This window comes from Archocentrus centrarchus, chromosome 22 (genome assembly GCF_007364275.1).
Source record: "Archocentrus centrarchus isolate MPI-CPG fArcCen1 chromosome 22, fArcCen1, whole genome shotgun sequence".
NCBI lineage: Eukaryota > Metazoa > Chordata > Actinopteri > Cichliformes > Cichlidae > Archocentrus > Archocentrus centrarchus.
In genome coordinates, this window is record NC_044367.1 from 3,045,621 (window position 1) to 3,065,979 (window position 20,359).

Genomic DNA, 20,359 nt, shown 5'->3' on the forward strand with positions numbered 1-20,359 from the left:
TGCGTGGTTGTGATCACTGACCCCTGTGAGCCACAGCTATGTTTAATGAAGAAAAAGCACAGCATGCTTGATGCTTCACCTAAGTGATGGGAGACTTTAAACGTAAAAAATTACCAGAATGCCTTTTTAACAAATAATTGTAACAAGTAATAGCAGAAAACCCCCAAAAAGAACAGAATTACCCTTTAAAACGTCATCTAATGGTCAGATGGTGGGTCTTAAAAATGCTGTTTAAGTCAAGCTGTTTCCCTGATCTTTATTTATGCATGTGAGGTAAGCAGGCCTTATGGTCTGTGTGTGAGTGTGTGTGAGTGTGTGAAGTGTAATTCCATGTTTCCATTAAGTTCACTGTAATGTTGTCTCAGTGCACAGTGTTGTTTATTTCTCCAGAGGCTGCTGTCATTTCCAACTGTTGTGAAAAAAAAGTTTGAGAGGCCAGGTTGACTGATGTGAGAGACTAATGACAAAGAACAGACACTGTGTGCGTGTGTGTGTGTGTGTGTGTGTTATTCCTAGCCCTCCCCTGAGTATTTACTGACCACGCACACCCCCTGCTGATACCTCGCTCCCTGCGGAGCTCCGATGAAGTATTTGGCTCCTCAGCGCAGATGTTTTCTGTGAAACGGCAGACATGCAACTTCAGCACGCTCACTTTTGCCATTGCATCGCTGTGCGCACACATTTGTGTTTATGCACAACCGTACATTGAGTCTGGAGTTAACTGATGGTTATGACTGTAGAAGATAAATAAAAGGTGAACACAGAGAGACAGAAATGAAAGTGTGTGTCTGCATGAGCGAGAGAAAGGCACACTGCGGCCACCGTGTTCTTCAACCTGAGAAGAAACCTGTGTGTTGTGTGTGTGTGTGTGTGTGTGTGTGTGTGTGTGTGTGTGTGTGTGTGTGTGTGTGTGTGTGTGTGTGTGTGAGGTCACACACACACACACACACCCTCCGGCAAGGACTGTAAATGTCAGCAGAAAGTGTTTGGGTCATTAGGCGACTCGTTAAAACCACAGTATTTGTCGATTTACACTCAGGCTCACACACACATCAACACACAAACGAGCATGAGTGTACACACACCATCATTCTCTGTCTCTCCTTGTCTCCTTTCTACACAAACTCATACACACGTCTTTCGAGATCCTTTCATGTGTGCTGTAAGTCTTTGATGGTGACAGTGTTATCCTGAAGGTAACAGATCTGTGTGTGCGCGCGCGCGCGTGTGTGTGTGTGTGTGTGTGTGCGTGCATGTGCGTGTGCGTGTGCGTGCCTGGACAGAGATAGTTGTCAGCCAGCATTTATGGTGTAGTTCTTGAGTGAGCAGCATTTACAGACAACTGTGGGCTTAAGAAAGGTTTCTGTGTAAGGACACACGAGTGTGGAGGACAGTCTTTTCTTCTGCAGCTAAAGATTCACTTTGTAATAGACTTCTTTTTTTATTTAATCGGGAAGTATTTGTCACAGCAGAAGTGCTTTGAGCTGCTTTAGTGCATGTTAGTTTTGTTCAACTATATCCTCCCCTAAGCCCTTCTCCGTGCTCAGGTAAGCACCCCTCTAGTCTTTCTTTTTTTTTTACTCAGCACGAGTATCCTACAACTCTGTCCCTTCCAGTATCTCTGAGTGCCCCTCTGGTCAGTCTGAGTTCCCTCCTGTGGAGCATCCAATTGGCTCTATGATTCTAGTACCATCAAGTCCTTTCCTAGTCACCTCAAGCGATCTTACAGTCCATATAAGTGGACTGTTAGTTGCCTTTGCGTTTATCCAGTTAACTCTCATGTCCATGTTTTTTTAACTATTATTTTCATTGCATTTCTTTATGGAGAGTGACTAAATATGAGTTATCTGGTCTATTTTAAATCACACCACAGTGATACTCATATTGCTTATGAGTCATCTGATTTTGGTTTGTAAGCCCTAAAGCGATACTCGTCCTTGTGCCTTCTTGGGGATATTTTCCATATTATTTTTTTGAGTCGTTTATGGTGGCGCAATCCACATCACTAGCCTTTAATTATCCAGTTATGGATAACGTTTGCCGCTGCATGTGTGGGCTTAGCATTGGCTCTCTGAAAATTGAACTGTTTATCACAACTTCAGCGTAAAAGTTCCACCAAGCGGTTTACGTTTCTCCACAGCAACATTTTGGTTGTCATAGTCTCTGCATGAAGGATCATTTCCCCGGCAACATTATCAAGAAATCTTTTGGCAAGTGGAGTAAATGTTCAGGCCAAACAAGCTTTGAATGATGATTTGTTGAACAATGGCAGTTCTGTCCTCAGCCTGTCAGGCATTTAATCCAGTAGGCATTTCAGTGGATGGGAATTAATCATTACAAACAAACTCACAAGGGATCACAGTGGGGTATTTCTCCTTTACTGTACTCACACAGTTAAAAAAGTAAAGAACATGGACTAATAAATAGTGCTTGATAATTTGAATCAACATTAAAACATGTTATGTTGTCTCCTCCTTCTAAGCACATTATGCATAACACCGTGCTGTCTAGACACGGTGCTTTTCCAAGGATAACACACAGCTGAGCATTAGTGGAAAAAGCTGGTTGCTTAGCAAAATGTTATTAAAAGTTTTCATATCAGATCACAGACTCACGTGAAAATGGTCAGCTTGAACTGTTCTATATCGTGAAACACATACTGGCTTGTATGTTACGACCAGCGCTGCATATTTATTCCCTCCAGTTTGTCGCTTCTGAATTTTTAGTGTCAGTCTTGTGAAAGAAATCACCTTTGTCAGGTCTGGGTTAAATGCACACCTTGGTGCACCTTCTCTAGGTAGGCAAAAAAAAAAAAAAAATGAGCAGGCAGCTGTAGATCAGTAGGTCATTGTCAGCCTGCGGCCTTCGTACGAACCATGTCTGCAGGCCACAGCTATGCATGTATTAATACACCTCATTAATGCCCTTTGAAATCCTCTCCGCACACCGTTCAATGAATTATGGATGAAAACGCAGACCTGTCTGTGTGTTCTGGTCACGTCTAACTCCCGCCATCTTTGTTGCATTCTTTTTTTTAGTGCCGTTCTTGAACGCACTATATTATGCGATACGCAGACAATGTTTTAAGTCTTTAAATCCTCCCATGGATCTGCTCATTTCTCTGTTCTCTGGCAAGTTTTCAAGCCTCCATCAGTTTCTAAGCTCTTTCGTTTCTGCATGCACTGCCTGTTGTTACCAAATGGTGTCTGCAGCACGTACACGCACTTGTCTGCCTCGTACACACCTGTGCATGCCCTTTGCTCTACCTCTGGCTGTGGTTCAGGGCGGTTCTTGGCCCGCTGGCTGACAGTAGTGTTGACATACAGCGGGCTTTTAATTACAAAGCTCCCCTCAAGGAAATTGTTGAGATACTTAACAGATAAGGCAGACATGGAGGGGAACAAAAAGGCTCATTGTATCATATCAGGAAGATTGCTCTCAGAGGGTGTGCGGGGAAGAGAGAGTTGGCGATCAGTCAGCTGGAGCCACAGTTAAATCTGACAAAATATTTTTGTGCTGTTTTTTTTCTTTAAAGTTAGGTGTCTCACTCTTTCTGTTTTCCCTTCTGTCCTGCTGACATCTGGATTTACAGCCACCGTAATTTCAACTGAATTCTCGTGATGGATGGTGATTGCAAAATGCAGCCAGTATACACTGTGCATGTCTAAACGTGCTTGTATGTGAGCGACATGAGTGTGTGTGTGTGTGTGTGTGTGTGTGTTTCTGTGTGTGTGTGTGTGTGTGTGTGTGTGTGTGTGTGTGTGTGTGTGTGTGTGTGTGTTTCTGTGCTTTGTGCCAACCCCATTGGAAGAGTGTATTTTGTTGCTGGCAGAGGCAAACAGATGGCAGGTTGTGTGCTGAGCTGTAAGAAATCCAACACACACACACACACACACACACACACACACACACACACACACACACACACACACACACACACACACACACACACACAAGACCAAGAGAGAGACAGTCCTGGCTTGATCTGTCCCACCCCTCATTAAGCCCCCAGACTCCCCCTGTGTACCCCACTTGGCTCCTCGGCCACACAGATAGCCGTTTACCTCTGTCTTTCCAGTTTCTTGTTGTGTTCTATTTGCATCAATTACCATTTTTAATTGTATTTACTCAACTGTTCTCTCTCACTCTCATGCTTAGTATCGCATATGCGACACTTGTATATGTCTTTATGTCCTCTATGCAGAAACTCAGCTGAATGCTCCTCAGTGAAGATGAGGTACTTTATATGCCTCACAGGTCACCAGTGTATCAGAGGACATGGTGTCAAACTTATAATAAAGGATCTCATTGTGGCAAAAGTGATCAGTGAGGTTAAAATTGATATTTCATAATTAATTACATGTAGTTTCAAGATAATCATACTATTAAAATAAGCTGATTAGCCTGTTTAATCCAGACCTCCCACTTGCTCCGATCACCCTCCTCCTGACAGGTCCATCTTTCTCTCTCTTTCTTTCTCACTGACCACTAACCAGAAGCAGAGCTGTCTGGCTCTGCTGCACCCCATTTACATTTCTGTGAATGGAAACAGAGAGCCAACAGACAGTGTGTGTGTGTGTGTGTGTGTGTGTGTGTGTGTGTGTGTGTGTGTGTGTGTGTGTGTGTGTGTGTGTGTGTGTGTGTATTTCATCTTCTTCTGCCCTCTGTCTTCCTTCCCCTTCCTCCCTCCTTTCCCTGTCCTGGTCTTTGTGTCTTTCCTCTTCCTCACATGTGCTTTTTCACACATCTGCTCACTCTGTCCTTTCATTCGGCTCTTCTTCTTCTTCCCAGGTCACTGTGGTACGGTAAAACTGAAAAAGGTGATGCACGAGGAGCAGTTTTTCTCTCTTTCTTTGTTTGAGTTCGTTGAGCCATCTACCTTTTCTGCCTTGCTCAAAAAAAACCTGGGGTCTACTCACGCCCTCACATGCGCTTCTGTTTAATGCCCCCTCACATCTAGAGCAGCTGACACATCTAATATTGAAACCAAACTCTCTCCCACGTCTCCCTCTCTCACCCTCTCCCCTCTCCCCTTATGTTATTTTGCCAGGAGAGCTAAAATAATAAACCCTTGTACCCTCTGCAGAGCGTAAGGGAAGCCTTTTTCTGCTTGGAAAGAAGAGAAAGAGAGACTTGGTGTTGTGCTGGCTAGCAGCAGGGCAGTGACAGAAGAGCTGACTCCAGTTTTGGTTTTTCAAAATAACCATGTCAGAAATTTTTCAGAACTCCCATAAATTGTTATCTTTGAGCGTGGTGGCTGTGTTAATTGGCTGCATTTTCACCTCAAGCCGCATCTTTCTCCTCGTCGCCCGTGCAGCATACAGTGGTTTATTTGCTGGCTGCCATCACAGTCAAATCAGGAAATAATATTTTAACTCTGTAATAGCCTCACTTCATTTGTGTTATTTGTTGAGCTTTGGTTTTTTTGAGTACGCCCGCTGCGTTTGGGCATCAGCCCTCGTTAGGAGCTGTGATGTCATCAGTGACCTTTATCGACTTTCTTCGCTGACAAGGAGTAACTTCAACAACACTGATAGAATTCAACCCGAACTTTACTTTTTTGACACCCTGCTGATTCGCTGACCTCTAACTGACATAAGCTATAAAGTCAGTCCTCCATAAAGGAGAGCACAGCTACAACTGATAAAGAGGCAATACAGAGCTAAAAGCTAAATACCAGGAAACGGCGCTCGTGTACTGTACGCCATCAGGGTCAGCTCATATAACAATGCTTTAAAATGCATGTTTAAAGAGGCTGCAACAATCTGTGATCATCAGAAGATTTTATGTTTAGGCATTCCCTCATTTGACTCCCAGATAAAACCTGTGTTCTTGTTCCCGTGCTCAGCTGCAGCCTGTAACTATCAGCCGTCGAGCCGTTTAACTGCAGAAATTTCTGTCAAGTGTGAATTCTTTGCTCGATGGCAAGTTGGTGCTGGTTGAATAAGAATGTAACTGAACATTTTCATGTGTGAAGCACTGCGCTATTGCATTGTGCCCCTTAGGAAACTAGTGAATGCCAAAGCAGTAGTGTAGGGGACCACATACAGGCTGATTTGGTTACCATATGTACATCAGGCTGTCTGGGCAACTGTAGGACAATGCTAAGTAGTTAGCAATATTGACTGTCTCAGACTATTTACTTTGACATATTAAGGGAAACAAACATTTGCTTTTTTTTTTTTGGTGATTTAAAATGAATTCCAGTGTTTTTTTTTTTGTTTTTTGTTTTTTATTACTGTTGGCTCTGAAGGCCTTTTGTATGGTGTTAACAATGGAACAGTATAGATGTCTGGTATAGATGTCTTGGGACAACTGTGCTCCAGTTGTTCTTAGCCCCAAACAGAGGCTCCTCTCTATGGTCAGACTGTGCTGAGAGTGGAGGCAGGTCCTGGAGGGAAGCAGGAGGCAGGGATGATGGGATTAAAGGGCTTTCCTGCTCCTGCCCTGCTCTCATAAGCTAACATACTTTAACAGTACTTCATTCAAGGCTTTCACCATGTTCAGACAATGACCCGCAGGGAGCTATAATCTCAATACCTCCTCTGTGACATATTCCTCATTTTTCCTTGTCAAGTTAAGGAGAAAAAATTATTACTGAGAGAGCAAGATGAGAATAGGAAGAAGTCAGGTTGGGGGCCCAAAACAGCACAGGAACATTTTGTGGGGGCTCCAGGTGATCGAAACCACGTGGTAGCTGCGACCAGCAGCAGGTTTCAGAGTGGTTAGGTTAGGACCAGGCTGAGAGAGAGAGACAGACCCACGCAGTCCCACCGCACTAATAAACAGCATCATAAACAGAGCAGTAAACGCTTCCACGTCCTGCTGATTCCAACACAAGGACACATGCATCCCCCACCACCACCACCCAGTGACATGAGTTAGTAAAAATGGACCAAATTCCTCTGGCTTTTTTTTCTTTCTATTTTTGGATGGATTATTAAATTCCTCCAAAGAATGCAAAGGACAGGGACACAATACCCTAGAGTTTACTTAGGTGACATTTAGCTCGTGCAACATGTTTCTGGTTCTAGTGGTGCTTATTTGAAATTAAGAAAACCTGTTAAAGGCATATAAACAGACCCAGCTTGATAATGCTGGATAGACTAATGAACAAACCCCAGGTGAGGGTTCTTTGTTAAATCCTGTGACACAGTGTCGGTGTGAGAGAGAGTAAATGTGATTACTGTAGGCTTCTGTACCAGATGAATGCTCAATGCTGCCATCTAGGTCTGCAGCGTTGCTGAGGCAAACTGACTAGACACAGAATAATCCAGGCTTTAGACTTGCTTTCTATGTGTGTGTCTGAGTGTTTGAGTTGTGGACTATGAGCAGTGTAAAGGCACACTTTCCTTTTTAGCTCACCCACACATACTCACCGCTATCGCTGTCCCACCAGAGCAGCGCATTATTTTTGGAGGAAGTCCATCACTGCTGGAGAGTATCAGAAGCACACTTGCCATACCGAGAGGTCAGGCTAGGGTCCTGGTCAGGGTCAGCTGAGGTCAAAGTTTAATGTTTCAATCAGGCATCTCCCCGTGCTGTGTCAGTGTGTCCGGAGATGGTTTCCATCAGCTCTCTGTTCTGTCTGATCATTTCAGGTCGCCTGTGCTATAAACATATTCTGTTAGTACACTGTTTATATTTGGCTATGGCGGAAAATGCTGCAAATTGACTAGTAGGAGTATTTTGTGACTTTCTACTTTGTTCTTTTTGTATTTATCTTAACATGTTGTTGCGAATCGAGCGATGAATTTGGCACTAAATTAATATGCTGTATAGCTGCAGATTACTTCTACTCACTCTGTTAGGAGAACTCGAATAAGAAGCTGTGACGTAAAAATTCAGAGCTCCGAAAGCTGCGTTGTAATCAGATTGATTCCTCTGTGTTGTTTAGGGAAGTGTGATTATGTTGTTTAGTAGCCCCGCACACACTTTGCAGGCATCCTGGCTGTTGTGAGCCGAGCTTCTTACACTTGTCTGCTGAATTGAAACTAGGCCAGTTCGTCTTTGGAATGACAATTACCATGGACCAAACCCAGGTCCCATTCTGAGGCTGAAGGGATGGAGGCGAGGTGGGGGGGTGATGATGAGGGTGTGAAAGGAGCAAAGACGATTGGGCGCTGCCAAGATACTCTGTATGTACAGTAGCTTCCGATGCTCGTTAGCGCAGCCGAGTAGAGGGCCAGGCACTGAGGAGGGAGGAGGGGAGGTGGAGGAGGGAGGGAGGGCCAGGCTGGCACAGGCCGGGGCGGGATGTTTAGAGGCAATGTCTATCTTTAACTTGATTTTAGGGGCTCTTTTGAGAAAGCGCGGCTCAGCTCAGTGAAGAATTGAGGCAACAAGCTGGGGAAACCCTCCCTCCTCTCTCTTCTTTTTTTCCCTTTCCTCCTTGATCTCCACCGAGCCATCCCTCTTTTCTCTCCGTCTCCTCCTGGCAGGCTTCTCCGCAACGGTGTGAGGTTGTCAGGCTGGCTCAGATTAAGGGCATTGTCCGGAGGTATTTACATCCGGCCAAACCATATTAAAGAGAGATTAGCGGTTTTTGCAGCGCATTTCAGAAAAGAGAGCAAAAAAAAAAAAAAAAAAGCAAAGTGAGGAGAAAAAGAAGAGGGAGCGTTTCCAAGATGAGCAGGATTTACAATTGGCATAGCTGTGAAATGGAGGAAGAGAAAGGTGCTCTTTATGGAGAGGGGAGGTGATGGTTGTTGTTGCTGTTCGTTGGGGGTTGGGGGGGGGCTCCACAGATCCTGTTTGAAGGTCATGTGATGCTGGCTTGTCTGACGGGGTGTTGAGTTTGCCAAACGGTTGGCAGCCGCTCTGGCTTTACAGCATAGGAAGCAGAAGTAAAAGAATCTGTTGGCGGGACGCAGTGAGCAGACAGGCTGCTGTGGAGGACATCATGGTCCGAACCAAGCTGTCTGTCTGCGTGCCTCTAGCTCCTCAGGAAATTTCTTCAGTGGGTAATTTTGTGTTTTTATAACTTGTATCTTATTTTTTTGTAATTGCTTATGGTTTCTTTTGAAAATGATGCAGATTATTTTCCTGATAAATAGTTCTTTGTTTAAAAAAAAAAGACCTAAACAGAATAATACAGAGAAAACCCTGAGAATCAGAATCAGATGACCCCCCTATGAGCAGCACTTGGCGACAGTGGGAAGGAAAAACTCCCTTTTAACAGGAAGAACCCTCCAGGCTCAGGGAGGGGCAGCCATCTGCCCCAACCGTTTGGGAGTGAGGGGGAAAGAGTGATGAATATGATGATTTATAGCTAAAAAGAAGTGAGACAGGTTTCCAAACTTCCAGGTTAAACACATTTCATCACCGTTTACAGACTGACGTCTGAGGTTGTTTTTGAACTTTTCCCCTTCGTCTGGATTAGGAAAAGTTTTCAGCTCGTTTCAGGTGAGGCTATAACTTTGTAGTGCTCTGATCTGATTCTCCCAACACTGTCTCACGTTCACATGTGTGAAAACAGCTTTAGATTCAGCAAAAGTTGCTCAGCCTCAATATTAAAAAAACTAAAAGCTGTTTGTTGCCCCATGTGGACGTAGTAATGCTGCTACACAGTATACACAACAAAGTGAGTGTTGTTGTTACTGCACACATCCACACGCTGTTATGACTCCTAGCTTTGCACACACGCACAGGCGGGGTGTGCAAACCAACTGGCTATGAGTGATCACCAAAATGTGCAAAGTATTTGCTCCTTCTGCTTAAAAAGAAGTCCTGTGTTTTTCGCTTCCAGAAGCAAACAGCTAATTACCTGCAATAAAAAGGCCATTTGTGGCCATATTGTTTGCCCCTAGTTTAGGATCAGCATGCTATGCACATGTTGGAAACATGGTCTTGTTGTATTATTAGCTGTAGTGAGGAGAAGGAAAAAAGGGATCTTGATAAAGATGAACGTCTCCCCGGCCCATCTGGAATCCATCACTTTCAAAAGCAGTTTAGACGCAGATATGGTCTGAAAAAGTATGTGCTCCTGCGTTTGTACCAGACCCAATAAAAGTACCTGTTAAGCCCCCCAAAGAAAGAGAGTCCTGTTATCGTTCACTGTTTATGATCCCTCTTGCCAGCCTCTTTGAACCTGTTCGGATGCTGCGTTGTGTAAAACAGCCTGACTGAACAAGAAGAGAAGGCATCATAAATCAACCTGTACCATCAGTGGGGAGTTAGGAAGGATACTTAACCAGCAAAACTTTCTAAGGATTAGTCTTTCAGCTCAGGAAAAAAAAAGAAGAAAAACTCAATGTATTTGCCTCCTTCAGAGCAGAAAATGGATTCATCAACGTATCGCATCAGTGATGCAACAACTTAACGTGTTTACTGATGTGAAACCCAGAAAATGCTCTCTTCACTCTGAATTATGAAGGAGGATCCATATCAGGAAACATCCTACCCAAATACAAATCACAATATAAAAGAGCATCGAAGGATTCTTGCCAGATTCGGTCTAGCGTTGTCCCACTCGATTTTCCTCTTTTCCCCTCACTCAGACATCGGTGTCGAAAGCTTAGACGGTGATTTTGAAGGAAAAATCTGATTTAGTCGCATAAACAAAGCTGAAAATAGGGAGACGACCACACTGGCAAATTTTGTGCCTGCAGATTTGCTTTTAAAGAAAAAAAGAAAAGCACAAACACCAGGCACACGCACGCACTGGGCTGGGAAAGCAGTAAGGAGCGTGCCTTACACAAGCCGAATGCTCATATGAAATTAGTCTGTATTTATTTACAAATCTGGATCTCTATCAAAACACACATTGTAATAGTGAGATGGGCAGTGATTGGATATATTGTGGTATATTTGTTTACTTTTGGGGGGGTTCTTAAGTGCAGGAGCTTGTTCTTTGTCCCAGAGCAAAACTTTCTACCAAAGTTTGCGATCCATTGACAACTTGAGAATTTCCTCTAAAAAAATAAACATGCAGTAACACTCTGGTGGAAGTACACAAGTGCATGCACCCATTTCGGTCCAGTAAGGGAAATTTTTAACCTTTAAATAGAATTGGGTAAAAAATATATAACATATCAAATCATAGCTGTGTTGAGAAGCACTAAAACTGCCGTAACACTGAGAGTTTGAATAAACTCAATTAAAGTGAGTTTACTGAGGGAAGGCAGCTATGGAGACAGCTCCTCGATCTGGTCTACACTCCATCCTGTTCCTCAGGATCCTTCACTCAGTCCTTCGGTGTATGTGCGAGAGTGGAAGAGAGGCAGGCGTGGAAGGGTTTCCCACATAAAGAGGCCTTTTCATCCCAGGGGCTGCAGCCTGCCTGCTGGCCCCTGAAAAAGTTTGTAGAGGATAAATAAACCTCTTCAGACGCACAGAAAAGATGGAGTCTGAGCGGCGCGTTAACGGACAGCACACGGTCCCATCTCAAAGACAGACTTTATATTATTCTGAAGGGCTATTTGTTATGATATTGAGCCGAGAGGGTTAGGAGGGCCAGGAGGGCAGGGGTCTCTTGATTTATGGAGTGACTGTCCAGCCTGTACTGCACAAATGCATGCACACCCAGCACATTATAATAACACGCATATCTGAACCCCACATCCACATTAACACACACTCAAAAAGCACATATCACACATTGCTTCCAGCTGGCCGCAGGTTCCACACACACACACACACACACACACACACACAGGGCAGGAAATAGCTCGCACATGCTACACCGGACAAAAAAAACCCAGCAGGAACATCTAGATGTTAATCTCGAACTAAATACCATCATGAGGCCAGAGTCGTCTTTATCTCTCTGTATGAATCGCCTCAGCTCTGATTTATTCATGGTGCATGTTTCTATCATGCAGGTTCACCATCCAGTGTAAATAAAAGCAATTTAAAAAAATTTGACAGCGTGAAAAATTGCTGGCCCTCATTTACAGTGATCTGCAGTATTAAAAGTATATAACAGCAGACAAACAATAAATATGCATTCAGAGCCCGTGCAGGATTTCCTGTGGTGACATTACTGTCATACCAAAATACTTTAGTATCTTCATATTTTCTCTGCTTTTTGGTCAGAACTCGTGTTTAATATCTGAGGTGTTTTTATTGTTTATAACATGCCAATTCATGTCTCACTACATTATGATTTTTGAAAGTAGCTAATTATTCTTTAGCCTCAGTAGTGCTGTAGCTCCTCGGCTCCTATTAGGGTTTCTGGAAAACTTCCTGTGATCAGAAATGAAGCTTCCAAGAACTCATTTTGGATGATTAGGCCTCAGCCTTTCAGCTGCGGGGAACCACATGAGACACTGTGGCTGAGCTTGATTTCATTCTGCAGTCAAACTACCTTTGATTCATTTTTTATCATTACTCATATGCAGGCAAAAGCTGCTTGAGCAACACCCTCCTTTACATTCATTCACTTCCATAAGTAACCACCCAGAAGCTGCTCCACAGCTGGACACACAGCAGCTGGATTTTTTTTTCTTTAGGTGATCAGCTGCTAATTAAGGAATTCCTCTCTGCATATTTCTGTGTGACTCACCTCCATGAACCTCATTTCATGTTGCTCAAAGAGCTGTCTCTTGTCAGTGTGATCAAACATGTCGCCTCACGTGGCAGAAGGTTAACTTTAAAGGTACAGCATGGCGACCTCAGTCTCCACCAAAGTTCACTGGCTGGTAGAGCTGTCCTGAGAGGTTGCGCAGCAGCACACGATGTGAGGCCTTTCAAACCAAATCCACTTTTTATTCAAAGCAGCTTCTAATCTACATTTCAAAGTGCAGGATCTGAAGAAGAAACAGATATTTGGTCATTGATGGTGACCAAGGAAAGGGTTCTTTGCTCTTTTGTGCAACATCTGAAAAATCTAGTATTTTTCTTTCTTTCTTCCTTTTTTTTCTCCAGCAGTATATTTTTTGCTTCGTTTTGTTCTTTCTATAAATTGCATTTGTTTAGCCTCTAGTGGTGTAAACATCCGAGTGGTGTACAAATGTTCATCCTATCCTTTTTCCCGGGATCAAAGCAAAAGCATCGTTTTAGATCTGGATCACACAAGTGCCTCGCCTCGCCTCGCAATTAACAAATCCTAATTAAATCAGTCGATTTGCAGTGTGTGTGTGTGTGTGTGTGTGTGAGGCTAAGGGCAGAGGTCCCGGCGCACCGATCCCCGGCTGCTGAGGCTGTATATTGGGAAACGCTTTGAATGATTACATATTATTGGATGTAAGTGATAAAAATGGTTCAAAACCAACTCTATAGCACATACAAAGAACCACTTCTACTTGGACCTTAATGTTGCTGCTGCTCTTTCAGAGCTGCCATATGAGGTTGTGCTTAAGTGCTTGGGTTTCATAAACCAAAGTGAGCTATGAGTCTCAGGAGATTATTATATCTATGTCATAAACCCAAATTTCCCATGTTTAAGACATGAAGATATTCTGTGGCCTGTATTCTGCTCTTGTTCCATAGTAAGCCATTCATGCTGGGCTTGAATTTATGCGTTCTGCACTGTTGCCTCAGTGTTTTTCTTCTCCTGAATGGCCCTTTCTGTTTTAACAAAAAGCATTGTAAATATGGCTGTCAAAGCCAGAGGCTGCGCAAAGAATTGCACGGCAGTGTTGAGCACATTATTGGCTTAATATCTCCAGTATTTTTAATGGCTGGACGGATGTAATAAGACAGAGAAAATGATTCACAAATCGTCTATCATGGCTAAAGTTGCTGGTTACGTTCAGGTTTGGATCAAGGTAAGATGAGCTCTATAAAGTGATTTTCTGATTTAGAAATAATGGATTAATTGGTTCCTGATTTGAGTACATTTGTGATACGGCAGTGTAAAGACACGTTTCAAAGACTCTAGCAGCATTACCTGCTTATTCTCCCGCATAAGCGGCACACTTCTCTGTGTGTGCGAGCGCATCCGTCTGCTCCAGCAGCCTGCCTCACGCGGAAAGGACTCATCTATAATTTAAAACCCCTATTTTGTATTCCCCGTGAAGATTGTCTTGTCTTGGCTGGGCCACTCCTGATTTCAACCTTGCCTCTCAATTCCAATTTGCTAATCTCAGTTTTCGGCTGTCTTTGAAAGGGTTGCGTTCACAATCGCTGCTTGTCAGCGAGCCTGAGTAACATCGTTGCCCTTTCAGCGGGTCAACAGTGGGTGTGTTTGCCATCATAAATCACGCTCTTAACACACCTCATTCACTGTTTCCCATGGGTGGGTGGGTGTGCATTCGAGCGAGCAAACAAGTGTGTGTTGCTCGTTCGCAGACTTTCACAGTGGCTCCATTCTTGTGTATGTGAAAGCAAGGGTGCATCAGTGTCCCTGTAAGTGTCCTAAGTGCTTTTTAAGTGTGTTTTTTTGTATGTTGACCTAAAAATTAGTAGAGCCACCAGGATGTGCATAAGGTGATGTTTCTCGTCTCTCTGTGATGGCGATGATGTGTAATTCGGTTCTGAATAAGAAGACACCTCTGATGAAGCGACTATAGGAGACACAAGGGGAGCCTGTGTTTATTTACCCAGGCGTGTCCCTCGATCTCTCTGCCATCCTCAGTGGAGACTGGCATCCTTAGTGAGGCCGGTAAACATGTTGATGTTTCCTTAGCTCCTACCAGGCTGGCACATGGGGCTCCTGGAGTAAATGAGCTGGTGTTTGACGGGGTTGGGGGGGGCATCATTTCCACATAGATCTGTCGTCTTGAAAATGGGAAGAAAAAAAAAGTTCCACTTTTCTGACTTCCACAGGCAGATTAGCTGATAGCTTGCCAGCGGGTCAGCGGTTAACTCTGGATCACTGCCTCTTTGTTTTTGATGGAGTGGGTGGGGGGGTGGAAGGGTCTTACATTGAGAAAATTCCATGACTGAGTTTGCTTTTTAATTACACTACGGAAAAAAGGAAGGTGTCATTAATGGCATTTATTCAAATTCTGCTACTTAATACCTATGCCATTTAAGTCACAGCCTAAAGAGATATGAGGCCAAATACAGACCATAGACTTAATAATATACATCAAGTTGGAAGCATCCTGCAGCATGTTGAAAACTAAACTTCCTTGTATTTAAACCAGTGTTTCCTTCTTTTTGTTTGCAGACCCTGTGTCCAGCGAGACAGCCTTCCTGGAGGACTATGTTCTGGGCATCGGGGACACTCTGGATATGTCTTGTGACCAGGAAGACCAGGAAGACCATTTAGAGCCCGTTGTGTGGTTCAAAGACGGCACCGGACTTGTGCCTAGCAACCGGATACGGCTGGGCCAGAGGATTCTGCGCATCATCAACGTGTCATACGAAGACTCTGGGGTCTACTCATGCCGGCTCACCCGAAGCAACACGCTGCTCAGCAACTACACCATCAGGGTGACAGGTGAGAGCAAAGCTTTTCATGGGAAGAAGGGCTAATGAGCTGCTGCTAGATTATCTGAAAACCTTTAGTATTTAAGTAGTGCCAGCTAGATAGCCAATGTGGAAGTCAGACATATTAATGTAAATCCTATTTTTTGTTGTAGCTGTCCTTTAAATAAGTCCCACAATATTTTAAAGATACTTGAGTTGCTAGCAGAGCTCCAGTATAAACAGGCACTTGGCTGCACCCCGCAGAGCTCTCTGAAATCCGACCTGTCTCGGTTTTTCTGCCTGTCTGACAGACATACCGAGCCTCAAAGTATTTTCTGTCAATAAACATACTCACACAGTTACAGTAACATTGTTTCTACATGACAGCTGATTATAGAAAAGCACTGAAAACTTAGCTGAGGAGGAAAGTTCTATTATTTGCAAGTCCTGCTCAGTTTCAGCTCCATATTGTCTGCCTGCCAAGCTACACACACACACACACACACACACACACACACACACACACATCCAGCATACCGGCACAGGCTTTCACCGGCTAACACCCAGCCAAGCTTCACACAGATTCCCCCTCCTGATGCACAGTCAAAGGTGAAAATCATTATCCTGTGAGGGGATGAGGAACATTTTTAAACAAGTGTGCAATGCAAACTAAACTCTAATAGGAATGTGTGTGTGTGTGGGGGGGTGGGGTGGGGTGGGGTGTCAGACATGAGAGAGCAGTAGCTTAAAAGTCGAGCAGCATTTACCCGTAAAACTCATGGACACCAGCTGAGCCCGTTATTGACAACTAATTAGAAAGCAATTAGCTCCAAACATTTCATCATTGAAAACAGATGGGGTGGCAAGAAATGAGAGAGTTCGCTCTCAGCTCACTCACCCCACCTCCTCCGTCACTCACACACACACACACACACACACACACACACAGATGGATGCATGTGTTTGGCTGAAAGCCAGGAAGAAAATAGCCATTTTGAGGACTGATCAGAGGCGGACAGGTTCTCCTCCCGGATCTTGGTATCAGCTCCAAACTGCACACCAGGACACATGCAAACACACTGCCTACATCACTGATCTGAAAGAAAGAAAGGTGTGTTCTCCTTTAAAATCTTTTTTTTTTTTTCCTTTAAAGAAGTTCATAAATAAAGTGCGATAACTGAAGTTGGTTACACCTCCACTTAACAAATCTCAGGTGTTAAAACCACACAGAATACCGATTCATTTCAGACTAATGTCTGAGCTCTCAGTGTATGCTTAAATTACTCAAGAAGCCAGACTTCTTACAGTATGCGTTGCAATATCCTGTTTTTTCCCCCTTGTACCACCGGTTCTCCGCCCTCTACTTTAAACACAGAGCCTCCATTTTATCTAAGACACACATGGACTATTGTGTTTTTCCTCAAATATTTGAGCAAGGTGTCAGATATTTAAAAGTGGTATCAGATTTAGCACTTGGACAGCTTCCAGGCAGCGAAAAGTGCCCAAATCTTATTGTATACACATGGTACACATGTTAGAAACAACGAGGGGGAGGAAAAGGAGTGAGTGAATTGGTTATTGACAAAAAACAGGGAAATATGTTGTACATACCTGGGTGTAGAGCAGTTTTAGCAGTTTAGTGTAGCATTCACAAAGCACCAAGTCAGAAACAAATGCACCTGGAGACGGTAAAGGATGAACATACAGAAGTGACATAAACCTGACTTCTGCCTCATAGCCAGCAGGGACTCCTTCAGTTGCAATTACAAGTCATATTATTGTATTGAGGTCTAAAAGAAAAAGACTGCTCGCTTGATTTATGATCTAACTAAACATTTCATTGATGAATTTATGGTCTTACAGAGAGCTGAATTCAAAGACATTCTGAAAATCAAAGTGAAAAAATTACGTGGCAGGCTAGTCCATTTTGCCAAAAATTTATTACAGCATCATCTAGTTTGTGTGGCCCCCACGTGCTTGTATGCATGCCTGACAACATCGGGGCGTGATCCTTATGAGTTGACAGATTGTGTCCTGGAGGAATCTCCTCCCAGATCTGGATCAGGGCATCACTGAGCTCCTGGACAGTCTGAGGTGCAACCTGGTGGTGTTGAATGGACTGAAACATAACGTCTCAGAGGTATTCTCTATTGGATTCAGGTCAGGCAAGTGTGGGGGCCAGTCAGTGGTATCAACTCCTTCATCCGCCAGGAACTGCCTGCATACTCTCACCGCATGAGGCCAGGCACTGTCGTGCAACAGGAGGAACCCAATAGAGTCTGTTAGTGGGTCCAAGGATTTCATCCTGTAACCTAATGGCAGTCAGGGTGTTGTTGCTGAGCCTGTAGAGCTCTGTGTGTCCCTCCATGGATATGCCTCCATCACTGACCCACCACCAAACCAGTCATGCTGAACGATGTTACAGGCAGCATAACGTTCTCCACGGCTTCTCCAGACCCTCTCACATCTGTCACATGTGCTCAGGGCGAACCTGCTCTCATCTGTGAAAAGTGCAGGGCACCAGTGGTGGACCTGCCAATTTTGGTATTCTATGACAAATACCAATCAAGCTCCACAGTGAGCACAGGGCCCACCTCATGAAGTCTGTTTCTGATTGTTTGGTCAGAGATATTCACACCAGTGGCTTCTGGAGGTCATTTTGTAGCTCTGGCACTGCTCATTCTTTTCTCCTTGCACAAAGGAGCAGATACCAGACCTGCTGATGGATTAAGGACCTTCTACAGCCTTGTCCAGCTCTCCTAAAGTAACTTGCCTGTCTCCTGGAATCTCCTTCATGCTCTTGAGACTGTGCTGGGAGACACAGCAAACCTTCTGGCAATGGCATGTATTGATGTGCCATCCTGGAGGTACACTGACCCTAACCAAATGCAAAACTAAACTGAAAAAACAGTCAGAAATGATGAGGAGGGAAAAATGTCCGTCGCCTCCACCTGTAAAACCATTCCTGTTTGTGGGGTTGTCTCATTGTTCCCCCTCTAGTGCACCTGTTGTTAATTTCATTAACACCAAAGCAGATGAAACTGATTAACAACCCCCTCTGCTATTTACTGACCAGATCAATATCCCAGAATTATATCCCAAATTTCAGATTCAGCCCTTCGTTGTGATGTCTGATTTCACGGCAAATTGCTTAGGGTGCTACGTCCAACCTTTATGTCCAGTCTATGGTTGCACCATGTTAAATATCTGCTGAAGCTAAAGTTATTCTTCTATCTATTGAGCTTGAAACCTTGCCTTTATCACTGCACTAAAATCTGTGGGCCTGCTTTTCTCTTATTTCTAGTTTCCACAGTGTCCTATTATGTCAGTTATTTTGACAACCACTATAGCATGTTCAATAGCTGGTTTCTTGATACAGTGATGACACTCGTCTAATCTGTCAGTTGATTGAAACTGCTGTCTTGCTGCTAAGCTGCAAAACAATAGCAAAGAGTTGTGGGCCGAGGTGTTCAATAACAGAAACAAAAGCTGCTAGTTCCAGGAGCAGTTTGAGTTGTCGAGGTAACAGCTGGCTCCCATTAACCAGAGCCGTGGAGCTGAACCAGAAAACTTGGAGGTCACACCGAAAATAATTACAACAGCGGAGTGAAAACGTGTGATACAGGAAACCTAAACAAGATGGAGAGCGAGATGGAAAGTAATTTGGCGTTAACTGGCACGCTAACTGTTAGCAAGACTTAGGGTCAGTGTGTGTTGCAATTGTTTTTGTGTGTGTATCTGCACATGTGCACACAGTCTTGTACAAGTGTGTCTCAGCAGCACTAATGACCCTCTTATTTGTACCGCCTGTGGAAATGTTTGGGTTGTAATATCTGAGAGAGCTGCCACGCTACAGAGAACTGTAGGCTCATTCACGAGTTTCTGAATGAACAGTTTTAGTGTGTGTGTGTGTGTGTGTGTCACTGTTCCCCCTCTCCCTTTATCTCTCTTTTTGCATAAAGTACATTTTGGGCTACAAACTTTCCAGATGTAATTTCCTTGTTATTCAGTTGGAAAACCAGTTCAGGGAGTCATATGGGAAAATACACTGTATTAGGATAAATGGTTTCAATTAATGAATTTGGTTCATGCCACAAATTAACAATTAAACGCTTTTTCGGTATTTCCTTTCTTCAGATTCTCTGTCGTCTGGTGATGATGAAGATTATGATGAAGACCCAGAAGGTGCAGGTAATGAAAATGGTGAATTATTTTCTTTAACCACATTTTACAGTCAAACTACAGTATCACATCCAAAACATCAGGAAATACAGTACTGTGAGAAAGTGTTGAAACACCCCTCAAATCTTTATATCTTGCTAGGAAAATGCGAAATAGGTGCAGAGGTTTAGTGAAACATGTCCAAGTGTACATGGAAGTATATTTGCTGTGACCACCTTTATTCATTAGCACAGTCTGAGCTCTCTGAGGCAGCTTTCTTGTCATTTCTTGAAGCAGTCTTCAGGAATAGTTCTCCAGGCTTCTTGAAGGACATTCAAAGCTCTTCTTTGGATGTTGGCTGCCTTTTCTTCTGTGCTCTGTCAGGATGATGCCACACTGCTTCAGCAATGTTGAGGTCAGGGCTCTAGGGAAGGCCAATCCATGACTGAGAGTGTTCCACTGTGAGTATTTATATCCTGATGTGCTTTTACTGCACTGGCAGAGTGTTTGGGATCATTGTCATGCTGAAAAATAAAGAAGCTCCCAATCAAACACCACTGGTTGAAATGCAGCCCCAAACCATGACAGAGCCTCCACTGTTTTACAGATGGCTGTACACACTGGTGTACCTCTCTCCTAAACTCCTCCATATATATGATGATGATTTGAGCCAAAACTTCATAATTGGATTCATCACTCACCTGTTTTCACTGATTTTCAGTTAAATTCTTGTGTAATTCGGCACACCTCAGCTTTTTCTCCCTGTTTCCTTTCCTTAATAATGGCTTCTTGACAGCCTTCCACAGAGCTCAGTTCTAATGAGGCTTCAGCGAACAGTAGATGGATCAGCTGAAGGGCCAGATGCAGCTCTCAGGTCTTGTGCCAGCCCAAATGAACACCT

General features: G+C 43.8%; 1 protein-coding gene across 3 annotated transcripts in view; it reads left to right on the top strand.

Moving 5' to 3' along the window:
* Window positions 1-20,359, top strand: part of fgfr3 (fibroblast growth factor receptor 3) — a 77,062-nt gene that overhangs the window by 21,372 nt on the left and 35,331 nt on the right. For all 3 annotated transcript variants that reach the window (XM_030718662.1, XM_030718663.1, XM_030718664.1), the window contains exons 4-5: window positions 15,056-15,328; window positions 19,435-19,488. In XM_030718662.1, coding sequence (XP_030574522.1) covers window positions 15,056-15,328; window positions 19,435-19,488 — 327 coding nt within the window. The remainder of the gene's footprint in view (window positions 1-15,055; window positions 15,329-19,434; window positions 19,489-20,359) is intronic.